At 55.1% G+C, this 25,029-nt stretch overlaps 3 protein-coding genes across 3 annotated transcripts; 1 reads left to right on the top strand and 2 right to left on the bottom strand.

The window, feature by feature from the left end:
- Positions 1–803: 803 nt before the first annotated feature.
- CEP104 (centrosomal protein 104) lies at positions 804–14,063 on the bottom strand. Its single transcript, XM_054394992.1, has 21 exons — positions 13,951–14,063; positions 13,316–13,489; positions 12,572–12,710; positions 11,911–11,976; positions 10,840–10,916; positions 10,538–10,706; positions 9,879–10,037; positions 8,898–9,128; positions 7,954–8,148; positions 6,359–6,526; positions 5,674–5,847; positions 5,342–5,518; positions 4,635–4,835; positions 4,251–4,367; positions 3,723–3,763; positions 3,570–3,635; positions 3,167–3,275; positions 2,668–2,806; positions 2,156–2,223; positions 1,934–2,024; positions 804–962 (listed from the first exon to the last, which is right to left on the bottom strand). Exons 1-21 carry the CDS (start codon positions 14,061–14,063, stop codon positions 835–837), a joined length of 2,802 nt encoding a protein of 933 aa, XP_054250967.1. The 3' UTR covers positions 804–834.
- Positions 14,064–15,048: 985 nt separating this feature from the next.
- Positions 15,049–19,014, top strand: DFFB (DNA fragmentation factor subunit beta). Its single transcript, XM_054394947.1, has 7 exons — positions 15,049–15,162; positions 15,239–15,365; positions 15,485–15,673; positions 16,386–16,465; positions 16,631–16,804; positions 16,989–17,089; positions 17,621–19,014. Exons 1-7 carry the CDS (start codon positions 15,049–15,051, stop codon positions 17,835–17,837), a joined length of 1,002 nt encoding a protein of 333 aa, XP_054250922.1. The 3' UTR covers positions 17,838–19,014.
- A 651-nt stretch (positions 19,015–19,665) lies between these two features.
- On the bottom strand, positions 19,666–21,955 carry C32H1orf174 (chromosome 32 C1orf174 homolog). The gene is made up of 3 exons (XM_054394819.1): positions 21,513–21,955; positions 20,707–21,193; positions 19,666–19,776 (listed from the first exon to the last, which is right to left on the bottom strand). Exons 1-3 carry the CDS (start codon positions 21,953–21,955, stop codon positions 19,666–19,668), a joined length of 1,041 nt encoding a protein of 346 aa, XP_054250794.1.
- Positions 21,956–25,029: the final 3,074 nt, after the last annotated feature.

The raw sequence follows: 25,029 nt of genomic DNA, 5'->3' as shown, positions 1-25,029 counted from the left end.
CCAGCACTCAGTCCTGCTGCTACTGCATGCAAAGATCCTTTTGCAGACAACAAACTTTTCCATTCCCTCCCTTCTCAGTTGTTGCCAACCCCAAAGCTTCTTTACCAGGCTCTGATTCTTGTAGCTGTGGTGGACACAGACGTGGGACCAATCAATTCCATCCTGGAAAGCCACTGCCTGAGTGTCCAAAGTAGGAATGCTGAGGTTGCTGCTTCATGCACACAGCTCCACGCTGCTGTCCTGCTCTTGGAAGCTCTTCAGTGGTGAGATGCTGTCAGCTGTGGATGGGGAAGCAGGAGAAATCCAGAGCTGGGTGGAAAGGGAGCAGACACAAAGCACACTACAGCAGCAAAAGAACAAAGCCTACATTTATTAATTCAGTTTCTTTAGGGTCCCACTAAGAGTTGGTTTGGTTTGTTTTTTCCTTGGGGAGCTGTTTCAGAACTAAAGGAGGTTTTAAAGCAGAGCTTGGATTGCTGCAGGAGCTGCAGCCACTCACACCATTACTGCATCCCAAAGGGGACCCCTGGGGTGCAGCTCAACCCTCCTGTCAAGAGGGCTGATAAGGCACTTGGTGCCAGGTTGGGTTACTGCTCCAGAATGAGCTACCCCCTGGCAAGGGCCAGCCCTGCAGCTTCTTCATTTGGTGCTAATTCTTGGTGTCTAGGAGCACTCTGGGTCCAGTCCCAGAGGTTATTTCTAACAGCATCAAGGAGAGAAGCCCACAGCTAACAGAAGGCAGCAGCCTGGGCAGTGCTGCCCCACACAGCCAAGCAGAAAAGCTTCTAGGAGTTGCCCAAATCTCAAGTTTTTAAGACAAAAATACTTTTCCTGTCATCGCTTTGAGTAGGTTTTGGCAGTGCTTTTATTTGGGCTCCCTCTTGGGGCTGGGATCTTGCTTGCTAGAGATGGAGGCTGAGCTTTTGTCCCTGCAGCACCAGGTTTCCTTCCAGCTGCTCTGCCTGTGATGAGAAAATGCAACTCATCAGCACAAGCACCTCCAGCCCCATGCTTCCATTTTATCTCCCATTCTGATCCTCCAGCTATAAAGTCTGAAAATGGATCTTATTCCAGAGCCTGAGGGGATCCTGCAGAAGGCTGCAGAGGGACTTTCCATGAGGGTGTCTGAGACAGGCCAAGGGGGAATGGCTTGGAGCTGAGGCAGAGCAGGGTTAGACTGGAGCTGAGGAAGAAGTTCTTCAGCACCAGGGTGGTGAGACTCTGGGACAGGCTGCCCAGGGAGGCTGTGGATGTCTCCTGCCTGGGGGTGTTCAGTGCAAGGCTGGATGAGACCTGAGCTCTCTAGTTGAGAGCTGTCCCTGCCCATGGTGGGGAGGTTGGAGGAGATGAGATCTGAGGTCCCCTCCAAGCTGAGCCATTCCATGATTTCATTCTGCATTCAGGTCCCATTTTGCCTGTGCCTCACAACTGCAGAGGGCTGCTCCAAACCCAACCACCTGACACCAGCATCACTTTCCCTTTGTTGTGTGAGAAGCTGCAGAGTCATAAATTCTGCCAGGCTGCTGGCTCTGCACTGCAAAGGAAAAGCAGCACACAGCACTAACAATTCACTTCAGCTTCTAATTACCATCAGATTAGCATCCCCTGATTGGGCATTAAAAGCTAAATCAGGCTCTATGTTCTCTGTGTCAGCACTAGGGAGCTTTCCAGAAGGTTAACTGCTGGTTGCTCTGCTCCTGGTCATGCAGGGCAAAAAAAAAGAAAAAGCCCTGAACTGGTTAAATCAGGAACTGTGCCTGTGGAGAATCTGCTCCCTCCCTGTGCTGGGAGCTGTAAGAGCATCAAAACTGCCACCCAGGGCACATAAATGCAGGAAACAGGTTGGATGAGAAATTAAGAGCCAGCTTGCCCTTGAGGGTGAGACAGTGTTCTTAAAAAGCATCACTGTTAGGCTCACAAAGAGTTCTCTCACCAGGCTGCAGCAGCAGGGTTTTGTTCACGGGGGCCACCCTCCGCTTGTTCATCCTGCAGCCATCCCTGCCTATCAGGTGAGCCTTCCAGGCCTACAGGCAGGGGACAGAAAGCCATCAGAGAGCCCAGCAGCAGTGCAGGAGAGCTGCTAAGGTGCTGACTGTAAGGCAGTGTTGGGAGAGCCCCAGGGCACAGCCTCAGAGCAGCCTGGGGGCAGCCTTACCTCCTCTCCTGGGGCAAAGTTGTTGTGGCACAGTGGGCAGTGGTTTGCCACAGCCTCTGGTTTGGCAGCTGAAGTGATGAGAAGGAGGAGGTGAGAGAGGCAAAGCCAAGGTCACAAGAGAGGAGAAAACCCAGCCCATGGCCAGGCCAGCTCCTGCCCTCTCCTCATCAGCTGCTCCCAAGGCAGCCCCACACCTTCACCCACCTACAGCAACAAGACTGAAAGGAGCAAGGAGCTCAGTCCCCAAGAGGCTTTCTGCTCTCTCCCCCCTCCTGAGGGGAAGGGGGAAGGGGGAAGGGGGAAGGGGGAAGGGGGAAGGGGGAAGGGGGAAGGGGGAAGGGGGAAGGGAAGCCTGCCAGGGGCTGGGGAGCACAGGCATTTGTTCCCTCCTAAGGATTCACACCAGATTTCTAACCCCACTTAAGCAGAGGTGTGCTGCCTTCTAAAGGCAGTACTGCAGGGTCTGGCTGGCTTGGCTTTGAAGTCCAAGCCTCCTGCTGGAAGCTACTCACAGTTGCAGGCCTTGCTCCTCAGGTGCCTGGGGAAGTCCTCTCTTGGAATGGCCTCGCTGCAGCGGGGACACCTCCCGAAGCTGTCCCTCCTGTCACAGTCACTCAGCAGGTGCTCTGTCAGGCTTGCTATCTCCACCACCTGCCACACAGCCAGAGGCACCTCGTGGAATGGGTTGGGTTGGAGGAGACCTTAAGGATCATCCAGTTCCACCCCCCTGCCATGGGCAGGGACACCTCCCACCAGCCCAGGTTGCTCAAGGCCTCATCCAGCCTGGCCTTGAACACCTCCAGGGAGGAGGCATCCACAACCTCCCTGGGCAGTGTTCCAGTGTCTCCCCACCCTCACTGCCAAGAATTTCTTCCTCATCTCCAGTCTCAGTCTGCCCTCCTCAAGCCTAAGAAGTTGTGTTTGGAATTCATCTGCCTTAGTGTTCAATATCTTACAGCAGCCTAAAACCAGAAGAGCAGCAGCTAATGCTCCAGAAGGTTTATTCCTGACCTGCTTGCAGTGCTCACATCTGATTAACACGGGGCAGTGCTTCCAGTAGTGCAGATCCAGTCCTTCCTCTGTGAAGGATTCATCTCTCTCACCACAGAAGATGCATAAACTAAGGGGAAAAAGCACAACCAAGAGAGTGAAATGAGGGAGGGAGCTTTGTGCTGTTAGAAACTGTCCTGAGAGACAGCTGGCTCCTTGCTGCTGCTCCTTCTCTGCCCTGCCTGGTGCTGACCTCAGGGTAAATCCATCCAATTGCCTGCTGATAACCTCAACTCTGTTAGAATTCATTTGCCTTTTGCTGGTCTCGGTGCTGGAGGTGTTAGCTTAGATCTAGTGGAAGATGTTATTGATGTTGTTAGCTTGCTGAGTGCTTAAGGTGATGAGGAAGTGTTCAGCTACTCACTTGTCCAAGTAACTGGCAACAGAAGAGTGGTCATCTGGCATCTCTGCTGCAGACTGTGGGCTTCTGCTGGCCTGGGATCCTGTGAAAAGAGCAACCACTGAGCCCCAGACATCCTGAAATCCCTCTGCATTCCTCAGCACTGCTTGGAGCTACCTACCTTCATTCTTTGGCTTCTGCAAATCAAATTCTGGCTCCTGCTGAAAAAAAAACCAAACAAACAAAAAGAGATGGAGGTCAGAAGTTTGCTCAATGGGTGTGATGCTTGTCAGGGAGAGAGGAGACCCTGATTCTTCTGTGCAATTCAGAGCTTCCCAGCAGAGCCAATGCACTGCTTCTGCTGCTGCTCCTACAGCAAAGCTCTCAGGCAGCATCTCCTGGGAAGGCTTCCTGAGAATCCTTCCAAGGGTCAGGGGCCAAAGCGAACAGCTGTGCAGCACAGCCTGCTCCTGGAGGGCCCTGCCACTCTCAGCACAATCCCTCTGTTCTGCCTGCAGACTTCCCCAAAGGGACAAAGCTGTTGCAGATTTCATACTGTGTTAGGAGAAAAAAGCAACCCAGGCTGCAGGGAGGGTCAGTGGCAGTCAGTCAGGTGTGGCATGGAGTCTGCATGGCTCTAGTGAGCCCCCAGGGCTGTTCCTCATCTAAGCCAAAGGAGAAAGGATAAAAAGCTCACAATCAAACCTTTCCAGCTTGAACTTCTGCTTGGATCTCCTTCAGAGCTGCCAGCTGATCTTGCAGAACTTTTATTTCTTCCTTCTTCTGCTTCTCTGCCTCTTCTGTTGCTGCCTTTCTCTGTGCCTGTCAAAACCCCACTGGAGTCACAGAGGAGACACTGCAAGGCTCACCAGCATGGGCACAGGGCAGCACCCTGCAGGGTAGGTGAGCTGGGACAGTACCACCTCCTCCCCCTCAAGTCCTCTGTGCTGCTCCAGGGGCACAGCAGCTTTCTGCACTCAGCCATGTCCCCAACACACCTCAACCCCTGCTCTGTGCCAGTGTCCCACAGGGCTCTGTGGAAGGCAGGGCCTGAAGCAGCTCCCTGTGCTGTGCCCTCTCCCTGCATACCCTCACTTCAGCTTCAGAGTCTTTGCCATCAATCTTGGAGAATCCATCCAGGAGGGTTTTGTAGAGCAGGCTCCTGCTGGGCTGTGCTGGGGGCAGGAGCTGCAGCACAGCAGCTCTGTGCCTCCTGTACAGAGCAAAGATGATCCTCAGTGCCGCCTCCCGCACCTCCTGCACCCTGTGCTCCAGAGCTCCTGTGGCAAACTGACAACAGCAATTAGAACACCCCTGCCCCTCCCTGCAGCTCTGCAAGGCCTCCTCAGCCTCTGGTCATTGTTTCACTGCAGTAGGAGAAGCCAGTGTCTCCCCACCCTCACTGTGTAGAGCTTCCCCCTGATCCCAACCTAAATCCCCCCTGCTCCAGTTTCAAACCATTGTCCCTTGTCCTGGCACTCCCAGCCCTTCTCCAAAGTCCCTTCCCAGCTCTCCTGGAGCCCCTTCGGCTCCTGGAAGGCTGCTCTAAGGTCTCCCTGGAGCCTTCTCCTCTCCAGGCTGAACAGCCCCAACTGTCCCAGCCTGTGCTCACAGCAGAGCTGCTCCAGCCTCTGCTCACCTCTGCACTACCTCCATACAGACACTTTCTGACCCCCCCATTTCCATCTCCCTTCCTCAGAAGGTTGTCACAAGTTCTCAAGCACCCCCAAACCAGACAAGCCCCAAATAAAACAGCAACAGAAAGAGCTTCAGATGCTGCCCACTCAGGCTCCTACCTTCATGACACTGCTGACTGTGAACCCTGAGTTTTCAGTCCCCAGCTCTTTCAAGAGGCTTTCCACCAACTGCAGCTGGCTCATTGCCAGGTGTGGGGGGCAGTTGGGCCTCAGTGGCTGCACCAAGTGAGCTGGAACAATCTGCAGAGGCTTCACCTCAGCACACAGGGCCATCTCCTGCAGAAGCACAGAGAGTCAGGGGGCCTGCAGGGATGCTGGAGGCAGGGGGAGCTGGGTGTGCAAAGAGGAGTGACCCTGAGGTGCTCAGGTGAAGGGAAATGGGATTTGCCTCCCCTGAGCAGCAGCTGCTGGGCTGGGGGAGCAGCACCAACCTGGATGAAGCTGGAGGCCAGGAGGCGAAGCCGGGCTGAGCAGTCTCCTGCTCTGGAGAGCAGACTGGGAAGTGTCCTTTCCACACAGTGAGAGGTTTCCACTTTCCCCAGTTTGTGTTTTGGGATGTATTGGGTAATGATCATTTTCAGAAGTTTCAGGGAAGCCTGAAAAACCTAAGTGAAAAGGGAAAGCCTGCATAAAGCCACCACCAGATCCCTGCTCTCACCCAAGGATGCAAAAGCTTTCCTCCAGTTCTGCAGCAACAGGAGCCCCCAGATGCCAGCATGGCTGGAAGGGATCTCTGGGGCTCATCCAGTCCAACCCCTCTGGATGAAGCAGGGGCACCCACAGCAGCTTGCCCAGAGTCCCAATGCCCAGGTGGGGTTGGAATCTCTCCAACTCCTTTCAGTGGTGCCCAGTGACAAGACAAGGGCCATGGGTGCAGGCTGGAGCAGAGGAGCTTCCAGGAGAGCATAAGGAAAAACCTCTTCACTGTGAGGGTGCTGAGCCTTGGAGCAGGCTTCCCAGAGAGGTTGTGGAGCCTCCTTCTCTGGAGAGCTTCCAACCCCCCCTAGAAGTGTTCCTGTGGGAGCTGCCCTGGGTGCTCCTGCTCTGGCAGGAGGCTTGGGCTGGATTCTCTCCAGAGGTCCCTCCCAAGCCCCACCATGCTGTGACTGAACTCACTGAGGCCACGATGTCTTTGATGGCTCTCCTGACAAGGAAGATGGCAGCCCTCAGCATGTTCTTCAGCTCATCCCTGGGGGTGTTTACCGAGCTCTCCATCAGCCTCTTGTACACAGCCAGCAGAGCATCCTCTCGGTAGCACCAGGTTTTGGAATATGCTCCTGAAACCTGAGCACAGGACAAGGTCCTCCCTTGAAAGCTCAGTGCTGACTCTGCAGGATTTGTTCAGCATTTCTGTGCAGGAGCAGCTGAACTTCAGCAGGAAGCCCCTAGGTGCTGCCCCCAGGAAGGTGACTTTTACTGAAAGCCCAGGTTGCAGAGCACAAAGGCTGAACAGGCCAGGCTCAAGGAAACACTCCCTGGGCAACCTGTTGCAGTGTTGCAGCAGCCTCATGGTGCAGAATTTGTTCCTCACATCCAATCTCAATCATCTGCTCTGCTCTCATTTCAAACCATTGTCCCTTGTCCTGTCCCTGCAGCCCTTTGCAAACAGTCCCTCTGCAGCCTTCCTGTGGCCCCCTGCAGGTACTGGGAGGCTGCTCTCAGGTCTGCCCAGAGCCTTCTCTTCCCCAGACTGAACACCCCCAGCTCCCTCAGCCTGTCCTTGCAGCAGCCCCCTGATCATGTTCATAGCCCTCCTCTGGTCCTGCTCCCTCAGACCCAGGTCTTTCTTGTGCTGAGGGCTCCAGAGCTGGATGCAGTGCTCCAGGTGCATCTTCAGCTCTATTCCAGACATGGGCAGGCACAGGGAGGCCTCCTCTCCCTTCAGGTCATGAGTTACGGCTCCTCTGGCAGGGGCTGCACCCTAAAGCCCTCCACCAGACACTGTCTGCCTAATATCTCATCAAGTAATCACCTCTAGAAGTGTGGCAGTTTAGCCTGGGTGCCCCCTGCCACTGCTGCATGAGATACACCTCTGGTGTCCCAGGTACCCGCCCCAGAGGGGTGGACACAGGAAACGGCGTATTTCTACCCATAAATCCTGTGCCCTATAAAGCCATCTGCAGAGTCATCCTCTTCCTCTTTCTTCCCTCTCTGCTCCCATGGGAGATGTCCTCTCTTATCAGGTAATGCCGGGGGAGTATCTCAGGCCTCTTAGGCCTGACTAGGCCTAATGCCAGGAGGAGAATGGAGGGGGGGGGGGGGGGCAGTCTCAGACCTGGCCAGCCTGAGACTTGCCTAGCAGTGGGAAGAGGGGGAAGGAAGAGCCCTGAAGGATTGGGTAGACCCTCAGGTGGGAGGAAGGGAGGATTGGGAAGCTTTTGGGAATTCTGTGAGGGGGTTCTGTATGCTTTAGGATGTTCTTTTCCACTATGCTTTGTAGTTTGTAGTTTTCTGTAGCTTCACCAATTGCTTTTCCATTTAAACTTTTCCATCACTCTCCAATCCATTTGCGTGTGTCATTCTTTTGTCCCTTTCGGGGCAAGAGATGTTCTGGCTGGCCTCAAACCAGCACAAGAAGCTACAGCATCATAGAGAGATGGAAACCAGCACCAGAGGCCCAGGGGGGAATGCTCTGGGTGGGTCTGTGCTGGCAGAGCCTGTGTCAGCCCAACCAGATCCCAACCACCTGTGGTCATGCTGCTGGTCTTTACCAAAGCTTCTCCAAACACCTCAACAGCAGGGCTGGCCTCCCTCAGGGCCTTCTCACTGAGTGGTTCTGGTTCCCCTGTGATGCCTCTTGCTGGGGCATCACTGAGAGCCTCTTCAGCCCTCTCTGGCTCCAGGTAGGCCTCAGGCTCCTTGCAGGTGGCTGGCAGGGGTCTCTCATCATAGGGCAGAAGTTCAGCCTGGCAGGGCAGAGAACATTTGCTGTCCAGAAATGACCTAGGTGGGAAGCTGCTCCATCAGTGACTGGAGCATTTTTTGCCCCCTCAAAGCAGTTTCTCTTTACAGTGAAGTGCAGATGTTGGAGTTCCCACAGGAACACTGTGAAGAACCCTCAGAGCTTGTCCAGAATGCAGTCAAACCCAGAGAGAGCTTCTGCACCCAGCCACAGAGATCACCTGCTGAGGCAAGCCAGCAAGGCACGAAGCTGGCTCTGATGAACTGCTTAAAGCCAAATCCTGCTCAGAGAGCACTAACACAAAGCCCTTTCCAGAAGCTGGAGCAGCAAACCTAAAGCTCAAGCTAACCAGAACCCCCCATTTCCTTCCTCTGCTCACAGCACCCCAAGGCCCTCATCCTGCAACCACAGCCTAGCTGACCCCCACTGCAGTGGATTCACCCAACCTGCTCCCTTGGAAGTAGCTTTATTAAGCCAGCCAAGGAGTAAGCAGGATGCAGCTCCCACCACTGTGGGTGCTGTGACCTCCAGGAGTCATTTCCTGTCTGTGTCCATCCACCTCTATGTAAATCAGGGACAATCCTCTTTTGCCTCCAAATACTTCAGGAACAAGGAAGAGCAATGCCAGTGACAGGAGGGCCTCTGCTCAGCACCAGTTTCAGATCCCACATAAGCCCTGAGAACAGCCACCAAGGACTGTTGCTCTGGAAGGTCAAGCACAGGACCCTTTGCTCTGAATTTCTGCAGTCTCACCTTTTCCCTGGAGGCTGTGAGATGAGTCTCAGGAGGAGGAGGGGACTGATGGGGAGGAAGGGGCTGGGAAGCAGTGGGAGCTGCTGGCTTCTCCTCCAGCACAGGCTCTGCTGCCCAGGGCTCTTCTCTGTGCTGTTCTCTGTGCTCAGCAGGGAGTGAAGCTGCAGCTGTTGAGTGCTGAGGGCTGCCAGGGTCTGTCAGGGGCTCCAGGGGCAGCTCAGGTTTTCGATCCTGAGGAAGGGAAGGGTTTGAAAAGCAAGGCTGAGAAGGTGCCAGGCTCAGGCAGTGCAGCTGCAGCTCTCAGCAGCAAACCTCTGCTGCTTTCCAGTGAGTGTCAGACCTCACTCAAGGCTGCAAACGCTTCCACTGGAAGCAGCTTGTGCAACTGGAAAATGTGTGTGGCTGTGGAGATGATAAAGCTTCCCACTCAGAACAGGCCAGAGCTGGCTGTGTCTGATCACACAGCTCCTGTCTGGGCAGCCCTGATGCCAGCACAGGCCTGGGACACCCCTCCAGGATACAAGAAAGCTCCTTCAGGAAGAGCAGCTGAGAGGGGATCTGAGCAATGCTCAGCAAGAGCTAAAGGGTGGGGGGTGAGAGGCTGGGGCCAGGCTCTGCTCAGTGGTGCCCAGGGACAGGACAAGGGGCACAAACTGGAACCCAGGAGGTTCCACCTGAACAGGAGGAGAAAGTTGTTTGGTGTGAGGGTGCTGGAGCCCTGGAGCAGGCTGCACAGAGAGGTTGTGGAGTCTCCTTCCCTGGAGAGCTTCCAACCTCCCCTGGCCATCGTGACTCTACTCTGGGCAAGCTGCTGTGGGTGCCCTGCTGGGGCAGGAGGGTTGGACTGGGTGATCCCCAGAGCTCCCTCCCATCCCCACCCTGCTGGGATTTGGGGATTATGAATATGCACTGGGCAGCCCTGAAGCTGTGCAAAGCATCCAAGCTTTGCTGGAGAGGTGAAGAGCTGAGAGCAGCACCCACCAGCAGCTCTGCATCCAGCAGGTGGTGGAGCTGCAGCTGCTGGTACACCTGCAGGCGGTAGGCCTCCATCTGCTGCTTCTTGCTCTTGGCCAGGTCGTAGTCCTCCTTCTCCACTGCACAGCGCTTCTCCACCTCGTACCGCCCCAGCCGCTCCCCCACCTGCACAGGGGCACAGAGCCACACTGCTGTGGCACCACTGCCAGCCACCACCTCACTACCACTGAGGCTGGGAAAGGCCTTTAGGATGGAGTCCAACCTTCTGCCCAACACCACCACGTCCCCAGGTGCCACATCTACCTGTGCTGAACACCTCCAGGGATGGGGACTCCACCAGCTCCCTGGGCACTGTTCCAGGGCCTGACCACTCTTTCAGTACAGGAATTCTTCCCAACACCCAACCTAAACCTCCCGTAGGAGACTTCATCACACAGAGGGACCAGCTGGCTCCCCCTCTTTCCCTTCCCTCCTCCTCTGCTCCACTCCAGACACATCCAAGGCCCCGGAGCTCAGCAGCAGTGCTTCTGCCTCCTCGCAGCCTGCCAGAGCTATCTGATTTCTAAACGACTGCTTTGAAAGCATCCTGGCAATCATCCCAACGGCACAGGGACTCTCCTGGTCCCTTGAGGGCCCCTGTCCAGCTGGGAGGCTGTGAGCAGTACCTTCTGGAGGTCGGCAATGGCCTGCTTGAGCTGCTTGGCCTGGTCGTAGCGCTCACGGCGCACAGCTTCGCGCTTCCGCTCGTCCAGCCTGCGGATTATCTGCGCCACCTCGGGGTCCTGGTACATGTCAAAGGCCAGATCATCCAGGGGGGAGATGGAGTCAGACTTCCTGAGGTTATCAGAGGAAGAAAAGCAGCTTTCAGTCAATCTGCAATGCTCTCAGCCTGCTCTTTGCACCAGCAGGGAACGGACGAAGCAGGGAGGCTGCCAACTGTGGGCACCTGGGGCAGCCCCATCCTTACCCAAGGTAGGATCCATCCAGGGCAGGATCATCTGACCTAATGCCCAAGTAGTGGTCTATCAGCTTCTCCCTGGAAGGCTTTGCAGGAGGAGAAACAACATCTTAATGGACAGACACAGCTTGCACTGGGGTGGGAGGGAGCCTCAAAGGGCATCTTGTGCAAGCCCACTGCAGTCAGAGAGACAGCTCCAGCCAGAGCAGGCTGCACAGGGACACATCCAGCCTGATCCTGAATGGCTCCAGGGCTGGAGCCACCACCATTAAGCCTGTGTTCAGGACAGATTAATGGAATCACAGAAGGGCTTGGGTTGGAAGGGACCTCAGAGCTCATCTGCTCCAACTCCTTGCATGGGCAGGGACACCTCTCAGCTAGACTCAGCTGCTCAAGGCCTCATCCAGCCTGGCACTGAACATCCCCAGGCAGGAGAGAGCCACAGCCTCCCTGGGCAGCCTGTGCCAGAGTCTCACCACCCTCATACTGAAGAACTTCTTCCTCAGCTCCACTCTAACCCTGCTCTGCCTCAGCTTCAAACCATTCCCTCTTGGCCTGTCTCAGATACCCTCATGAAAAGTCTCTCTGCAGCCTTCCTGCAGGAACCCTTCAGGTACTGGCAGGCAGCTCCAAGGTCCCCCTGGAGTCTTCTCCAGACTGAACATCCCCAGCTCCCTCAGCCTGTCCTCACAACAGAGCTGCTCCAACCCTTGGATCACCTTTGTGGCCTCCTCTGGCCTCACTCCAGCAGCTCTGTGTCCTTTTGGTGATGATTGCTGACAACCAACACAAGCTACAGAACCCTGTAACAGCTCTGGTTTGGAGCACACTGAAGCCCTGGAGAGGCTGGAAATGACACCACTCCAACTGAAGATGTTTGATTTTTTTGTAGCCAGACACTAGGGCTCAATTTTTGAGAGCTCTCTTGCTTCAAGATAGCATAAAATAAACCCATTAAAAAACCAAAAATCAATCCAGGGCAGTTCTGCCCCAGCACAGGGGGAGCAGAAGAAAGAAGCATTCCAGTAGCCCAGGAAGTGGTATAGCAGCAGCACAGAGCCAGGGATGCTTTGCACTCACAGTGTGATTGCTGCCATGGCTGTAGTCTGCCGGGTCACCAATAATGTTCACAGCTACAAGAGCAACCTGGGAGAGATGGAGAGAAAAATGTAAACGCAGAAGGTTATTGCCTTGTCCATAGCTCAGGAAAACTGAGACAAAGCAAACTGGAACAAGACTAACAGGATCTGTGCTCTCCAGGGAGGGGTGGAAGCAAAGCACTAAGTGCTAAACGTACATTAGGCTGCATTAAAAATGGATCAGCAGATCCACAGAGCACCTTGTGGAGTCCTTTCTTGGTCCCTTTTCTGTTCTGGGGTCAAGTGAGAGGAGTCACTGCAGCACTGAGGCTGACACTGGCTCTCTCTGTCTGCACAACACCTCCACAGCAGATCCTAAAGGCTGCCAGTGGCTTTGTAGGGAGCACAAAGCTGTTCCCAGAGGAAGCCCTTTGCCTGCAGTGTAATATCAGTGAGAGGCACTGATGGAACCTGCATGCACCTGGTCAAATTAAGTCCCTTAGAATCTCTTATCTGTATCTTCTTTTTAAACAGACACCACAAACAAACCCAGGAGCTTTCAACCAACACTTAGCTTCTACAGCTCAAGGGAGAAGGATTCTGTGCCTCTTCTGTACTACTGAAATGACTTCTAGCCCCCCAGGCAAGGCCTCTTAACTCACCTGACCATACAAGTTGTATTTATTGGCATAATTTTTATGGAAAATCAGCTTCAGGTACTGGCCAACTGCATCCACATACACAGACTTCAACTCTCGTGCTTCAAAATCAGTCTTCTCATTGTCTGAGAGAGGGACATAGCTGAGGAGGGGAATGCAAAGAATAAGCAGAGGAGATGTACAAAGCCAGCCCTGCCTCTGCTCCTCAGCTTGGGATTCTGCCAAGGTGCAAATCTCCCTCAGGACTGAAACCACCTCCCTGGGCAACCTGTTGCAGTGTTCCAGCAGCCTCATGGTGCAGAATTTGTTCCTCACATCCAATCTCAATCTGCTCTGCTCTCATTTCAAACCATTGTCCCTTGTCCTGTCCCTGCAGCCCTTTGCAAACAGTCCCTCTGCAGCCTTCCTGTGGCCCCCTGCAGGTACTGGGAGGCTGCTCTCAGGTCTGCCCAGAGCCTTCTCTTCCCCAGACTGAACACCCCCAGCTACCTCAGCCTGTCCTTGCAGCAGCCCCCTGATCATGTTCATAGCCCTCCTCTGGTCCTGCTCCCTCAGACCCAGGTCTTTCTTGTGCTGAGGGCTCCAGAGCTGGATGCAGTGCTCCAGGTGCATCTTCAGCTCTATTCCAGACATGGGCAGGCTCAGGACCTTTGGTGCTTGCAGCACAGCATTGTCAGTGTTGCACACACAGCAGAAACAAGGATTTTAGCTCCTGAGGCCTTTCTGATTCAGAGCTCCTGGACTTACCCCAGCCTATGAAACCTCTCTGCCTGGTAGGGAGCAAAGTATTCAGGCAAGCTCTCACTGATGTAGAACTCGATTTTGCTGGAGATCATGTACTGGTGAGCCAGCAGCTGCAGCTTGCGGATCCGGCACCGCTCCACCAGCTGCAGAACGATCTCCTGGGGGTACTGACACAGCCTGGAAGCACACAGGAGCCCTCAGCCAGCTTTGGAAAGGGGATTTCACTCCCAGCTTTAACTGCCCAGAGTTATTAGAGTGTAACTCAGCATTACAGAAGGAAACCAAAGAGCAGAAACACTTTGATTGTGTGCAAAGTTAAAGTGCCCCACACAGATCCAGAGAGCAGATTTTCAACACTAAACCAAAGCAGCTGCAAGCTCCAAGACTGAAAAGAAGAAAACCAGCTCCTTTTTCCCACCTTTTCCCCCTTTAGGTGATGACTGTAGAAAACCAGGTCCTTTCTCCCACTTTTCACCCCTTTAGATGATAACCAAGGTGCTTTTTCCCCCAGGATAAGGACTCCATGGGATTAAAGCAACTCTTTTTGCACCCAGTTTGGTGTGGGATGCTGAAGAGTCCTCATGGCACATCTCCCACTCCCTTTAAGCCCCCCTGGCGCTCCAGAAGCAGGGCAGTACCTGGGTGACCGCCATCCATTCACCGTCGGTGCGTGAACCATCAGCTCTTTGGCACAGAAGCCATCCTCATGTCCTGAGGAGCTGACAACTATGAAGCCAATCTTGTGTGGCATCCTGCAGGAGGCAGCTAGGCAAAGCAATGGTGTTCAGATCTTAGGCTAATCCCTAGAAAGACAATAAAAGCAGATTGAAGCACCACCAAGGAGGAAATCTTGTGGCCCATTGTGTCACCCGGCCATGAAGACAAACCACAGACTGGTTTGGGTCAGAAGGGACCTGCCATTCTCTGGCTGTGACCTCAAAGATCAGCCAGTTCCAGACCTCCTTCCACAGCTCCTGCCAGCCCAGGCTGCCCGAGGCCCCATCCAGCCTGGCTAAATCTCCTTTCATTAACACTGGCACCACGAAATGCAAGCGATTCCCACGCTGGGTGTTTTGATAGCACTTGGTGAAGCGAGGGTTTAGTTTGCCAATGAATATCTTAAACCTGCTCAGCCAGGCCAAGGCTGGAAGGGATGAGATCTGAAAGCCCTCCCAGGAGCGAGCCGAGTGTCACACCCAGGAGCGAGCCGAGTGTCCCTCCCAGGAGCGAACACCCAAGCCACACAGCCCAGGGCTAACTGAGCCTCTTGCCGCAGCTGCGCTCACCCAGGCTATGGCGGGGGCAGGGAGACCACGACGGGCAGCAGCACCAAAGCCCTCCGCTCCCCTTGCCCCGCTGCTGCGGTGATATCTCAGCGGTAATTGAGCTCCCCCCGGCCCGGTCCCAGCACCGCTCACAGGAGGCGGCAGGCCGAGGCCGAGGCCGCGGCCGCACCAGCCAGGGGACAGCAGGAACCCCAGCCCGGGGCACAGCCGCCCTAGGCGGGGGCCTGGCCGCGGCCTCTGGGGAGGCTCAGCCAGCCGGAAGAAGAGGAAGGAAGGAGAGAGAGAGGAAGGAAGGAGAGGTGGAAGCAGCCGGGCCAGACGCCTCACTTGCCTCAGCGCGGCCCCATCGCCTGTCTCTTGGCAACGCCGCGCATGCCCGGGCGCGCTCCCGCGCCGGCCCCCATCGCGCATGCGCGCTCCCGCCGCGGGTCGGCGGCACCGGGCGGTGCCATGGCGGAGCCGCTGCGGCCCTTCCGCTTGCGCGGCTACGGCAGTCCGCAGAAGTTCGGCGTGGCGGCCAGGAGCCTGCGGGAGCTGCTGCGGAAGGGCTGCCGCCTGCTGCAGGTGCGGCCCGGGCCCGGGCCCGGGGAGCGGGGCCGGCGCCGCGGGCACTGTCGCTTCTCACTCGCCCCGGGGGCAGCTTCCCTTGCCAGGCAGCCGCCTCTGCCTCTACGAGGACGGCACGGAGCTGACCGAGAGCTACTTCCGCACCCTGCCGCCGCAGACGGAGCTGGTGCTGCTGGGTCCCGGAGAGAGCTGGCGGGGATGTGAGTGTGCTGGGGACGGGGGCACCGGCGGGGTACAACCAGAGGTGGGGCAGCGGCCGGGCCCCGCGGGGCCTCCCCGCCGAGCTCAACCGGCGCCTCCCGGTCCGCGCACGCTGCAGGTGCCAGCGACATCGAGCGGTTCCTGGCCGCCTTCTGCAGCCAGGGCGAGGCGGTGGTGGCGGCGGCGAGGAGGCTGCTGGCGGACGAGAGGGCACCCCGCAGGCAGAAGCTGCTGGCGGATCTCGTCCACAACCTGAGCGAAAACATCCTGGCCGAGGGCAGGGAAGAGGACAAGAGCTGGTTTGAAGGTGCGCCTGGCACCCGCGGGCAGCTGCCCGGAGAGTCACTGCCCTCCTTCTGAAATGCCCCTGTGGAAAAGTGGTTTAGGGATTTGGGAGTCCCTCTGGCTGGTGTGCTTGTGTACCCGGGCAGGGGGAGTTTGCTACCGCTGACAGCACCACGAGTGTTTGAAGTTTCTTTAAGATATATGCATATTGAGTGCCAGAAAATGGTATCAGACCCCACTATTTGTATAAGCCCCAAATATTCCCTATAAGTCCCCCCAGTATTCCATATGCAATCCCCAGTATCCCCTATTGCTCTATCCAAGATCCCTTTTCTCCCCATTAACATAGATCTGCATTGACAATCTAGGAACAATTTGCCAGGAATACTGACCCTTTTCCCCTGTCAGCCAGTAAACCCTTCCTTATCCTTTCCTCCTCATCCCAAGTGGTTGCAGCTCCTCCTGAACCGTTTCCTTCACAGTTTCTCAGTGTTCCCAGTCTGCAAATTACCCAGAAACATTTCACTTCCCCATCAGCTGCTGCTTTCCCAGCAGATGCTCTGCAGAGCTCGGTTTTAAGTGCTGAGAGCAAAGTCCTCTCAGAGCAGGAAAATAAAAATGGGACAGAAAAGCCACCTGAGCACACAGAGCCTGCGTAGAGCAGGGCTGAGCAGCCAGGCAGGCAGGAGCACAGCACTGGCAGTGCCTCAGGCCAAGCCAGCCCCATGCCCTAGGTGTGGAGTCTCGCTTTAAGAGCAAATCCAGCTACATGCGGTACAGCTGCCAGAGCAGGATCCGGAGCTACCTGAAGGAGGTGAGGTTCTGCTCAGCACCTGACTCTCAAGTCTCCATGAAAAGCAGTTCTGTGACCAGAAGTCTGTGAAACACTTTTTGCTGTGCTGATTGTAGCAGAGAGCTCCAGGCTGCTGCAGGCACCCAGCAGTGATTTGGGTGACTTCTTCCTCCTCCCCCCTTCTAGGTTAGTAATTTTCTGTCCAACGTTCATCCCACGGGAAGAGAGGCCTACAGAAGGATAATTGACCTGATGGCAGAGAGGCTGAAGGCTGTGAAGTACAACGGGGGCTACTTTGACAGGAGGGAGGAGGAGGAGGCAACTCGACTGTGCACCGCTGAGGGGTGGTTCTCCTGCCAGGTGAGCTCAGACTCTGCTCCAGGGCATCAGAGGGAGGAAATGGATCTTGGGAGCTTGCACAGCACAGTTCCAAGCCTGGCAGGGCAGTGTCACAGCCTGTGTGAGCTCCTGGGTTGGCTGCTGGGAGCAGAAGGCTGGCAGGGGGTGAGGAGCAGCAGCCCCTCTCAGCCAGCCTGTTCCACAGGGTCCCTTCGACTGCACTGCCTGCCCCAGCAAGCACTCCATCAACCCCTACAGCAACAGGGAGAGCAGGATCCTCTTCAGCACCTGGAACCTCGACCACATGTAGGTACAGACTGCTCAGCTGACCCATTTCATGCCCTTCACCCTGGGCAGGGAAGGGACAGCCACTGAGCTCGGTCCCCACGCAGTGCAGTGAGCTCTGCCATGAACACTGCTGTGTCTGGTGACACAAAAACCCAACAGCAGCTTACCAAGGCAGCCCTCACTAACTGCTTTGCTGCTCTCATGGAACCATCAGAGAATGGCTCAGGTTGGAAGGGACCTCAAGAGATCATCTCCTTCAACCTGCCCACCATGGGCAGGGACACCTCTGACCTGGATTCAGCTGCTCAAGGCTTCACTGCGTGTGTTTCCCACAGCTCCCTCCTCACCACCCTGTCCTCTTGGGCAAAACCCTCAGACCCCGATTTCAGGCCCTGTGCACTTGTGAAGCAAACAGGGTTTGCTGAAGTGATTTTGTCAGGAAAAATCCTAAATCATCAGCCTGGTGCAGGAGATGAAATGGAGGCAGGTGAGGTGTGGTGTTGCAGACACAAAGTGTGCTGGCAGTGTTCTCTCTTTTGTGTGCTGCAGAATCGAGAAGAAACGTGCTGTCGTCCCTCAGCTGGCAGAGGCTGTCACAACTCGAGATGGAAGAGAAGTGAACTGGGAATACTTCTATCAGCTGCTGTTTACAGTGGAGAATTTAAAGCTTGTACACATTGCTTGCCATAAGAAAACCAATCACAACCTGAGCTGTGACAAAAGCAGGATCTACAGAACGAAGCAGCCGAAGCACAAGAGGTGCTAGAGCTGCCTCTGGGCAGCTCACATCAAGCTGTGAGCTTGAGCTCCAAACAGCTCCAGCCGACTGAGGAGGCCCTGGCAAATGCCTTGCCAAGGCTGCAGTCTCCCAGCAGACCCATTCAAGTGGTGCCTAACTCTGCTCCTCTGCCTCCTCCCTTACTGCAGCTGTCCCTCAGCCCACCTGTGTTGCGAGGCAGAGCGCAGGGAGGAGGCCAGAGGCTGACACTGACTGCACCCTGTGGGCTCTTCTAGACCCAGGCCTCACCATGCCCATGAAACTCAGACAAAGCAGTTCAGAGCTCAGCTGAGGGCACTTGCAGGTCGCTGTTTCTCTGCACATTAAGCCAAAGAAAGAATTCCTCTGTGCCTTTTCCAGGTAGCCAGCCAGGGAATCCAAAGCTGCTGGCTCTCCTCTGCCAAACCCCTGCACTCCCCTACCCCCTGCATCTCCTAGGAGGAAGAGCACAGCCATGGGTTTGCTTTTCCCACCTTTGCTCTCAGCTGTCTCACTGTTCTCCCTCTTCAGCTTGAGTTTGCTGGGAGCAAACAAGCTCTGGTGCTACATAAATCATGTCAGGCTGCTGCTGCAGAGGACACTGCCTCTACAACACCTCCCTACCTCAGCTACCAAAGCAGAGATCATTTGTACTTGATTCATTTTTAATAGCAGCTGGTAGCAACTGAACTGTTAGGGACTAGCAATGAAAAGGATGTGAAATAAAAGAATTGCCACCACCTCTGTGTATGTCTGAAGGCAGAGGTGCAGGAGTGCTTGGTCATGGGTTGGAGCTGGGGGAAGGCAGATTGAGACTGAAGATGAGCAGCTCTGTGTCTGGCTACATCCAGGACAGGGGCAGTTCTGTATCTGTGTTTATAGAACCAAGATGGAAGCACAGAGGCTGCTGGCACTGGGGAAGGCATCACAGCAAAGAGTCTGCTGACAAACATCATCACTCTTGCCACCAACTGCACATCAGCACTTTGCACAGCCCTGAAACCAAGCTGTGTGAAAGCAGAGCTGGCACTCGAGGCAAAGCTGGGAGAGCTTCTCCACATTGGAGTTGTGCTGAACACCATGAATATGCCATTAAAAATTAGATTTTTTTTCTTTTGTGTTACAGGGTTGGGAGTGAACAGGAGCCAGGAGAGCTCATTGGCAGAAACAATGCCTCATCTGGAGTGGAAATGGGAATAAATTTCCATGTCATGCATGCACAAGTTGTTTGCCTTACAACTTTGGGATGTTTAGCTGGCTCTAGCTGTAGTAATTAATATTTATTTAACCCATCTGCTGCTAACATCTGCTCCTATTTTTAGAACTGTAGAAGAAAACTATTTATAACCACTAAGAGCTGGGTGCTGGTTGCATCATCACACTGTCAAAGAAACTCTTAGCACAGACACCAGGGTGAGTCCAGAGCTCCTGGAAGCAGCTGAGGTTGCTTACTGGTTTCTAACCACCCATCAGCACTGGGCAAGGCTGAGGTCAGGGTGGGATGTGTGGGGTGAGAGGTGTGGGCTGCATGCTGCACCCCACAAAGGAGAACAACTCTGTTGTGGAAAGGAGACCTGACCCCTGGGGCAGGATCTAACACTACGGGGATGTTGGGCAGGAGCTACAGTGAGGGTGGGGAGACACTGGCACAGGTTGCTTAGGGATGCTGTGGCTGCCCCCTCCCTGGAAGTGTTCCAGGCCAGAAAAAAACCCACAAACTCTGCCAGTTCTCCTCCCTCTGAGAGCAGGCAAACACAGACACCTTCTGTTGGTGCCTCTGGCAGCCAGCCCTCCATGCATGCACAGGGAAAAGGTTTAGTCTGTTTACAGTTTGTTGTTAGACAACATCCTCTTCCTCCTCCTCCTCCTCTTCCTTTGCAATGATATGAAGCTTTCTGAATTCCCTCCTGCTCATCATTGTGCTTGGGAGAGCAGCTGCTGGGAGATCCTTCAAGACAAAGATAAAACTGATGAAGGAAAAGTCTGTTGCAGCAAGTGGCAGACCTCCTACCTCTCCAACAGCTCAGACTGCCACACCTGACAGTGAGGCACCAGCACAGCTCCTCACACTCCTGACACAACCCCACAGCTAAAGCAGAGCTGCTCTAAAGGGAGCCTGCCTGACCCATGGCCAAAGCAAGGGCAGGCACTCACAGAAACACAGAATGGTAGGGGCTGGAAGGGACCTCTGGAGCTCATCCAGTCCAACCCCCCTGCCAGAGCAGGAACACCCAGGGCAGGTCACACAGGAATACAGCCAGATGGGTTTTGATGTCTCCAGAGAAGGAAACTTCACAACCTCTCTGAGCTGCCTGCTCCTTCTCCACAAACAAATCCTCACTGCTCCAACTAAATACCAGCTGTGAGCCCTGCTCAGCACCAAGCCTCATGATGCACCCTGCAGATATTGCAGGTCAGCTCTAAGGTCCCCCTGGAGTCTTCTCCAGGCTGAACATCCCCAACTCCCTGAGCCTGTGCTCACAGCAGAGCTGCTCCAGCCCTTGGATCACCTTTGTGGCCTCCTCTGGCCTCTCTCCAGCAGCTCTGTGTCCTTCTGACACTGGGGACACCAGAACTGGAGGCAGGATTGGATGTGAGGTCTCAGCAGAGAAGAGTTAAGGGGCAGAATCCCCTCTCTTGCCCTGCTGGCCACACTCTTCTGGCTGTAGCCCAGCACACAGCTGCCTCCTGGGCGACATCAGCATTTCACATCTGAAATTAACTTGCCTTAATTAACTTAATCCCTGAGACAAATCCTTTTATCTAGGGGACAGAGATGTCTACCAACACTAGACAATTTTGAGGCCAGGCTGCTTTTGGAGATGCAAGACTGAAGGGGGCAGAGCTGACTGCAGTGGCCAGCCTAGCATCACCTTACCCGCAGGAGCTCCAGATCTCCAAAGAAGCGAGCCACAGGCATGGGCTGGTTGCTGTCCTCATTCAGCAGAGCACTGCTGTCCAGCTCCATCAGCCTCCTGGGCACATCTGCGTCCCCCAGGCTGGACTCATCTGAAAGCAGACTCTGACAGCTCCTCTCCTCCTCGCTGTAGATGTGCAGCTGTTCATCACTGCCCAGTTTTGCTGGGGCACTGCTGGATTTCACTGTGTGTGGCTCAGGGGGAGCATCCTGTTCCTTTTGCTGTTTGTCTTCCTTCAGTTCTGGAATGCTTTCACCTTTTTCCTGATGAATTAAGCTGCAGTCTTCTGGATCTTCTGGACGTTGGTCCCCATCAGATGGCTTAGGTGCTTCCCCCAGTGCAGCAAGGCTTTCACCTCTACCTGTAAACTCTTCTGGTTTGAGTTCTGGTTTGACTGGAGCAGGTTTTTCACTTTTAAGCCTCTTTGGGGGCCGTTTACGAGCTGCTCTGCATGAAGAACACTGGTAGAGAAAAGAATATGTACTTTAAAAGATCCTAAAGCTTATTAGAAATAAAGAAAACCAAAACCCCCACAGCTCTTTAACTGTTGGATGTGGAACCAAAGGGCTCCATCAAACGAGCAGCAGCGAGAGCCGAAGGCGTATGGCTAAGAAAAGCAACCGGTAGGAAATGGAACAGAACGAGAAGAGGAACAGAGAGCTCACAGCAAACCAGCACCAGCAGAAAGCCTCATCTCAAAGCACAGCCTAGCACCTTACGAGGCTAATCCCTGGCAGCTTTCCTTAGGGATGCTGCAGCTGGAGACTGCCGCTGCAGCTGGAGACTGCCGCAGCAGCGCGGCCCAGGAACGGCTCCAGCGCCGGCCCTGCGGCTGCACAAAGCGCTGGCAGGTGGCTCAAATCCCTCAGCTAATGTCCTGACGGCGTTGCTCAGCACGTAGGTGTTCATAACCACCTGCACCCACTCCCACCCGGCCCCGCCGCCTCTCCCCGGCCGCGGCCGTCCTACCACGCTCGGCGTCCCGGGGCCGCCCTTCTGCTGGCGGCGGGTCTCTGCCGGCTCTTCGTGCGCAGGCTCAGCAGAAGTGGTTTGCGGGCGCTCTCCCTCCAGGAATCCCTTCGCAGAGCGCCCGGGAGGCCTCTGCGGCCGCTGCCGCTCCGGAAAGGCTGGGCCGCGGGCGTCGGTGCGGCCCCAGCCCCGCGCTCCAGCCCCCGTGCGCGACCGCCGGGCCGGGCCGCCCGCCGCCATCTTGGGCAAGGCACCAAGCCCGTGCGCGCCATCTTGTGGAGCCTCCCGCCGGAGGGGTGGCCGCGCCCCGCCCTCACCTGGCCCTCAGCTGGCCCCCCCGGAGCCTGGCTGCTCCGGGCCGAGATCACGGGCGAAGGGGGGGGAACTCATTTCCCTTCCCTAAGCTGGGAGCTGGCCTCACCCTGCCCGCCAACAGGGCAGCCAGCCGGGACCCATCACACAGGCAGAGTTAGGTTCGACTAAGCTTAAGTAGAATGAAAGCAGAGGAGTTTGCCCCCGGGTCAGTGCCTGGGGAAAGAAGCCAGCCCAACCCTGCCTGACCTCTGTGTAGGTTATAAACATTTCAGATCCTCTGCTTCCCGTTGTGGCTCCCTTGCTCCTGTTAGATGTGGGAGTTATTATTCAGCTCTGCCGCTCAGTTCGTTTCCACAGCCCTCAGGGAACGAATCCTGTCAGTAACTCAAATCCCTCTTTAACTTCAAGGGCTCTGACGCTAGCAGATGAATTTCAGAGCGGCAATAAGAAGCCCAGCACCTAGCATTATTAAGTGTGTAATTATGTCCACTTATGTGACAGGGGGAGGTGAAGGAGCTCCACTGCCCGTGGAGCCCCGGGGGCTGCATCCATCACACTAAACCGCAGCTCCTTCTTCAGCTCAGCTCTTTCTTTCTCTCCATTCAGTGCTCGAGGGCGATGTGGGGATTTGCAGGATTCTGTCCGGCTGAGGGCACAGCAGCTCCTTCCTTCACAGCAGCCTTGCTCGCTGCAGAGCTGTCCCACGAGTCTCGGCGCTCTGAGGTTCTCCCCTGCGCCGCTCAGCCCCGACGGAGCCGATCCCGCTCCGCTTGTCCCGTTCACCCTGCCCTTACAAACACACAGCCAGCAATTCAAACCGCAGCAATAAGTGGCAAGAATCGTTAAGCCAGGCTTTTTTTTTGTTGCTGTTGTTGTTTTTTTTTTTTTTCCTTTTCCCCTCTCAGAAGCAGAAAGTCTCCCAGTTGAAGTGCAGAGTCCTGATGCTTTCTCCCGCAGCTCCTCTCGCTGCTCAGGGGTCCTCCTGTGCTTTGTTCTCTGGTTGAGATAATTCGTATTCTCCTCCAAAAGCCTCTCGACTTGCTCCACACTCTCCCAGTGTCGTTATTCGCAGCCAGAGAATACAGATGATTGCTTTTATTAGGCTGTGAAAACTTCCACTGTCTCGTAAACAGAGCTAGGGCTGGCTGAGGAGCAGCATTCCTGCAGGAGTCAGGCTTGGTGGTGGTCTTAATTTCGCCAACGTGACTGAAAATAGGGAGAAAAATGTCATTTCGAGGTAATGACACACACAGCACTCTCTGCTCCTCATCCTTGGTGCTGCTTTGTGATGCTGAGGTGCTGGAGCCATGGGTGATGCAGCCCTCGGCAGCCTCCTGTGCTCCGTGACCCAGCACAGAGCCTGCAGCAGCACCTGCAGATACACAACCACAGCACTCAGCACTGTGTGAGGTGGTCCTGGGTGCTTTTCAAAGCACCTGACTCAGATGAAACCAGGACTACTTTGCAGAGCTCTTCATAGAATGGCTCTGGTTGGAAGGGACCTCAGAGCTCAGCTGCTTCGTCTCAGCTTTGTGTGCCTCTGGATTTCACAGACTTGGGGCTATAAGGGTAGAAAAGGAAGGAAAAAAGAGCACAGACCACATTGAAACTACTATGCAGATATTCTTCACTTGCATTTTAGTTACTTAAAATCCAGGGAGGGAATAATCACAGAATGGCTCAGGTTGGAAGAGACCTCAGAGGTCATCTCCTCCAACCTCCTCACCATGGGCAGGGACACCTCTCATCCAACCTGGCCTTGAACACCTTCAGGGAGGAGACATCCACAGCCTCCCTGGGCAGCCTGTTCCAGAGTCTCACTACCCTCCTGCTGAAGAACTTCTTCCTCAGCTCCAGTCTAACCCTGCTCTCGCTCAGCTCCAAGCCATTCCCCCTTGGCCTGTCTCTGGACACCTTGCTGAAAAACTCTGCTGTTGCTCTCCCCTCCTTCTCCCCTGTCACCAGGGGGAGGTGGTGACAATTTCACAGCTGCAAGATGCTGTTGCATTTTGTCATCTATTTCTGCTCCCCATCTGAGAAAGCAGCTGGCAGAGAGAGCACCCCAAGGAGAGGCCCCCCCAGGATCAGCCCAGACCTCAGCAGCAGGCAGCAGCTCCAGAGCGACTTGAAAGGCTGCGCAGGGACTGCTTACAGCCAGGCAGCCCTGGGAGAGAATCAGAGCAGCACAAACTACTGACACCAGAGCCACATTTCCACATAAAAGAGGACTTCTTTCCAACAATATTAAAGAGTGGGTTTTGTTAGGATTTGTTGGCTAAGTGGGCAAAAGGGAGGGAGGAAAAAAAATAAACCAAAACAACTGAAAGCTGCCTGCTTCTGCTGGGAGCTGGCAGGGCTGGAGCAGCAGCTGCTGAGCTCCTTGAGCAGGAAGGGAGGCTGAGGCTGTGAAGCTCCAGGTGTAAATGAGCTCCTCGCAGCACTTGTCTCTGTGCCTGTCACTTGCACCACTGTCCCTGTCTGTTACAATCCTCCCAGCTCCTTTGCCTAAACATGAGTGATGTGCTAGGGACAGCAGCCAGAAGGAATGCTGCCTGTAAAGGTCGTGGCTGTTGGGTGCAAAGGCTGACAAAGGGAGGAGCCAGACAGCAGCAGCTTCTCCTGCTATGGGCAAGTTGGTTTTGGCTTAGGTGGCCAAATTCCTCTTCACAGAATCACAGAATGGGAGGGGTTGGAAAGGACCTCCAGAGATCACTGAGTCCAACCCCTCTGCCAGAGCAGGGTCACCCAGGGCAGGTCACATAGGAACACACCCAGAGAAGGAGACTCCACCACCTCCCTGGGCAGCCTGCTCCAGGGCTCTGCCACCCTCACCATAGCAGCACCCAGAGAGAAAGCAGAAGGAGGATCAGCAGGGGAAGGAGGCTACAAGAAGGCTACAGAGGGACTGTTCCCAAAGGGCTGCAGAGACAGGACCAGGGGCAATGGTTTGAAATGAGAGAAGAGCAGATTGAGATTGGATGTTAGGAACAAGTTCTGCA

This window comes from Indicator indicator, chromosome 32, assembly GCF_027791375.1.
Source record: "Indicator indicator isolate 239-I01 chromosome 32, UM_Iind_1.1, whole genome shotgun sequence".
Taxonomy (NCBI): Eukaryota; Metazoa; Chordata; class Aves; order Piciformes; family Indicatoridae; genus Indicator; species Indicator indicator.
The sequence above is the reverse complement of the archived record's forward strand: the minus strand, read 5'-3'. Positions and strand labels throughout refer to the sequence as shown.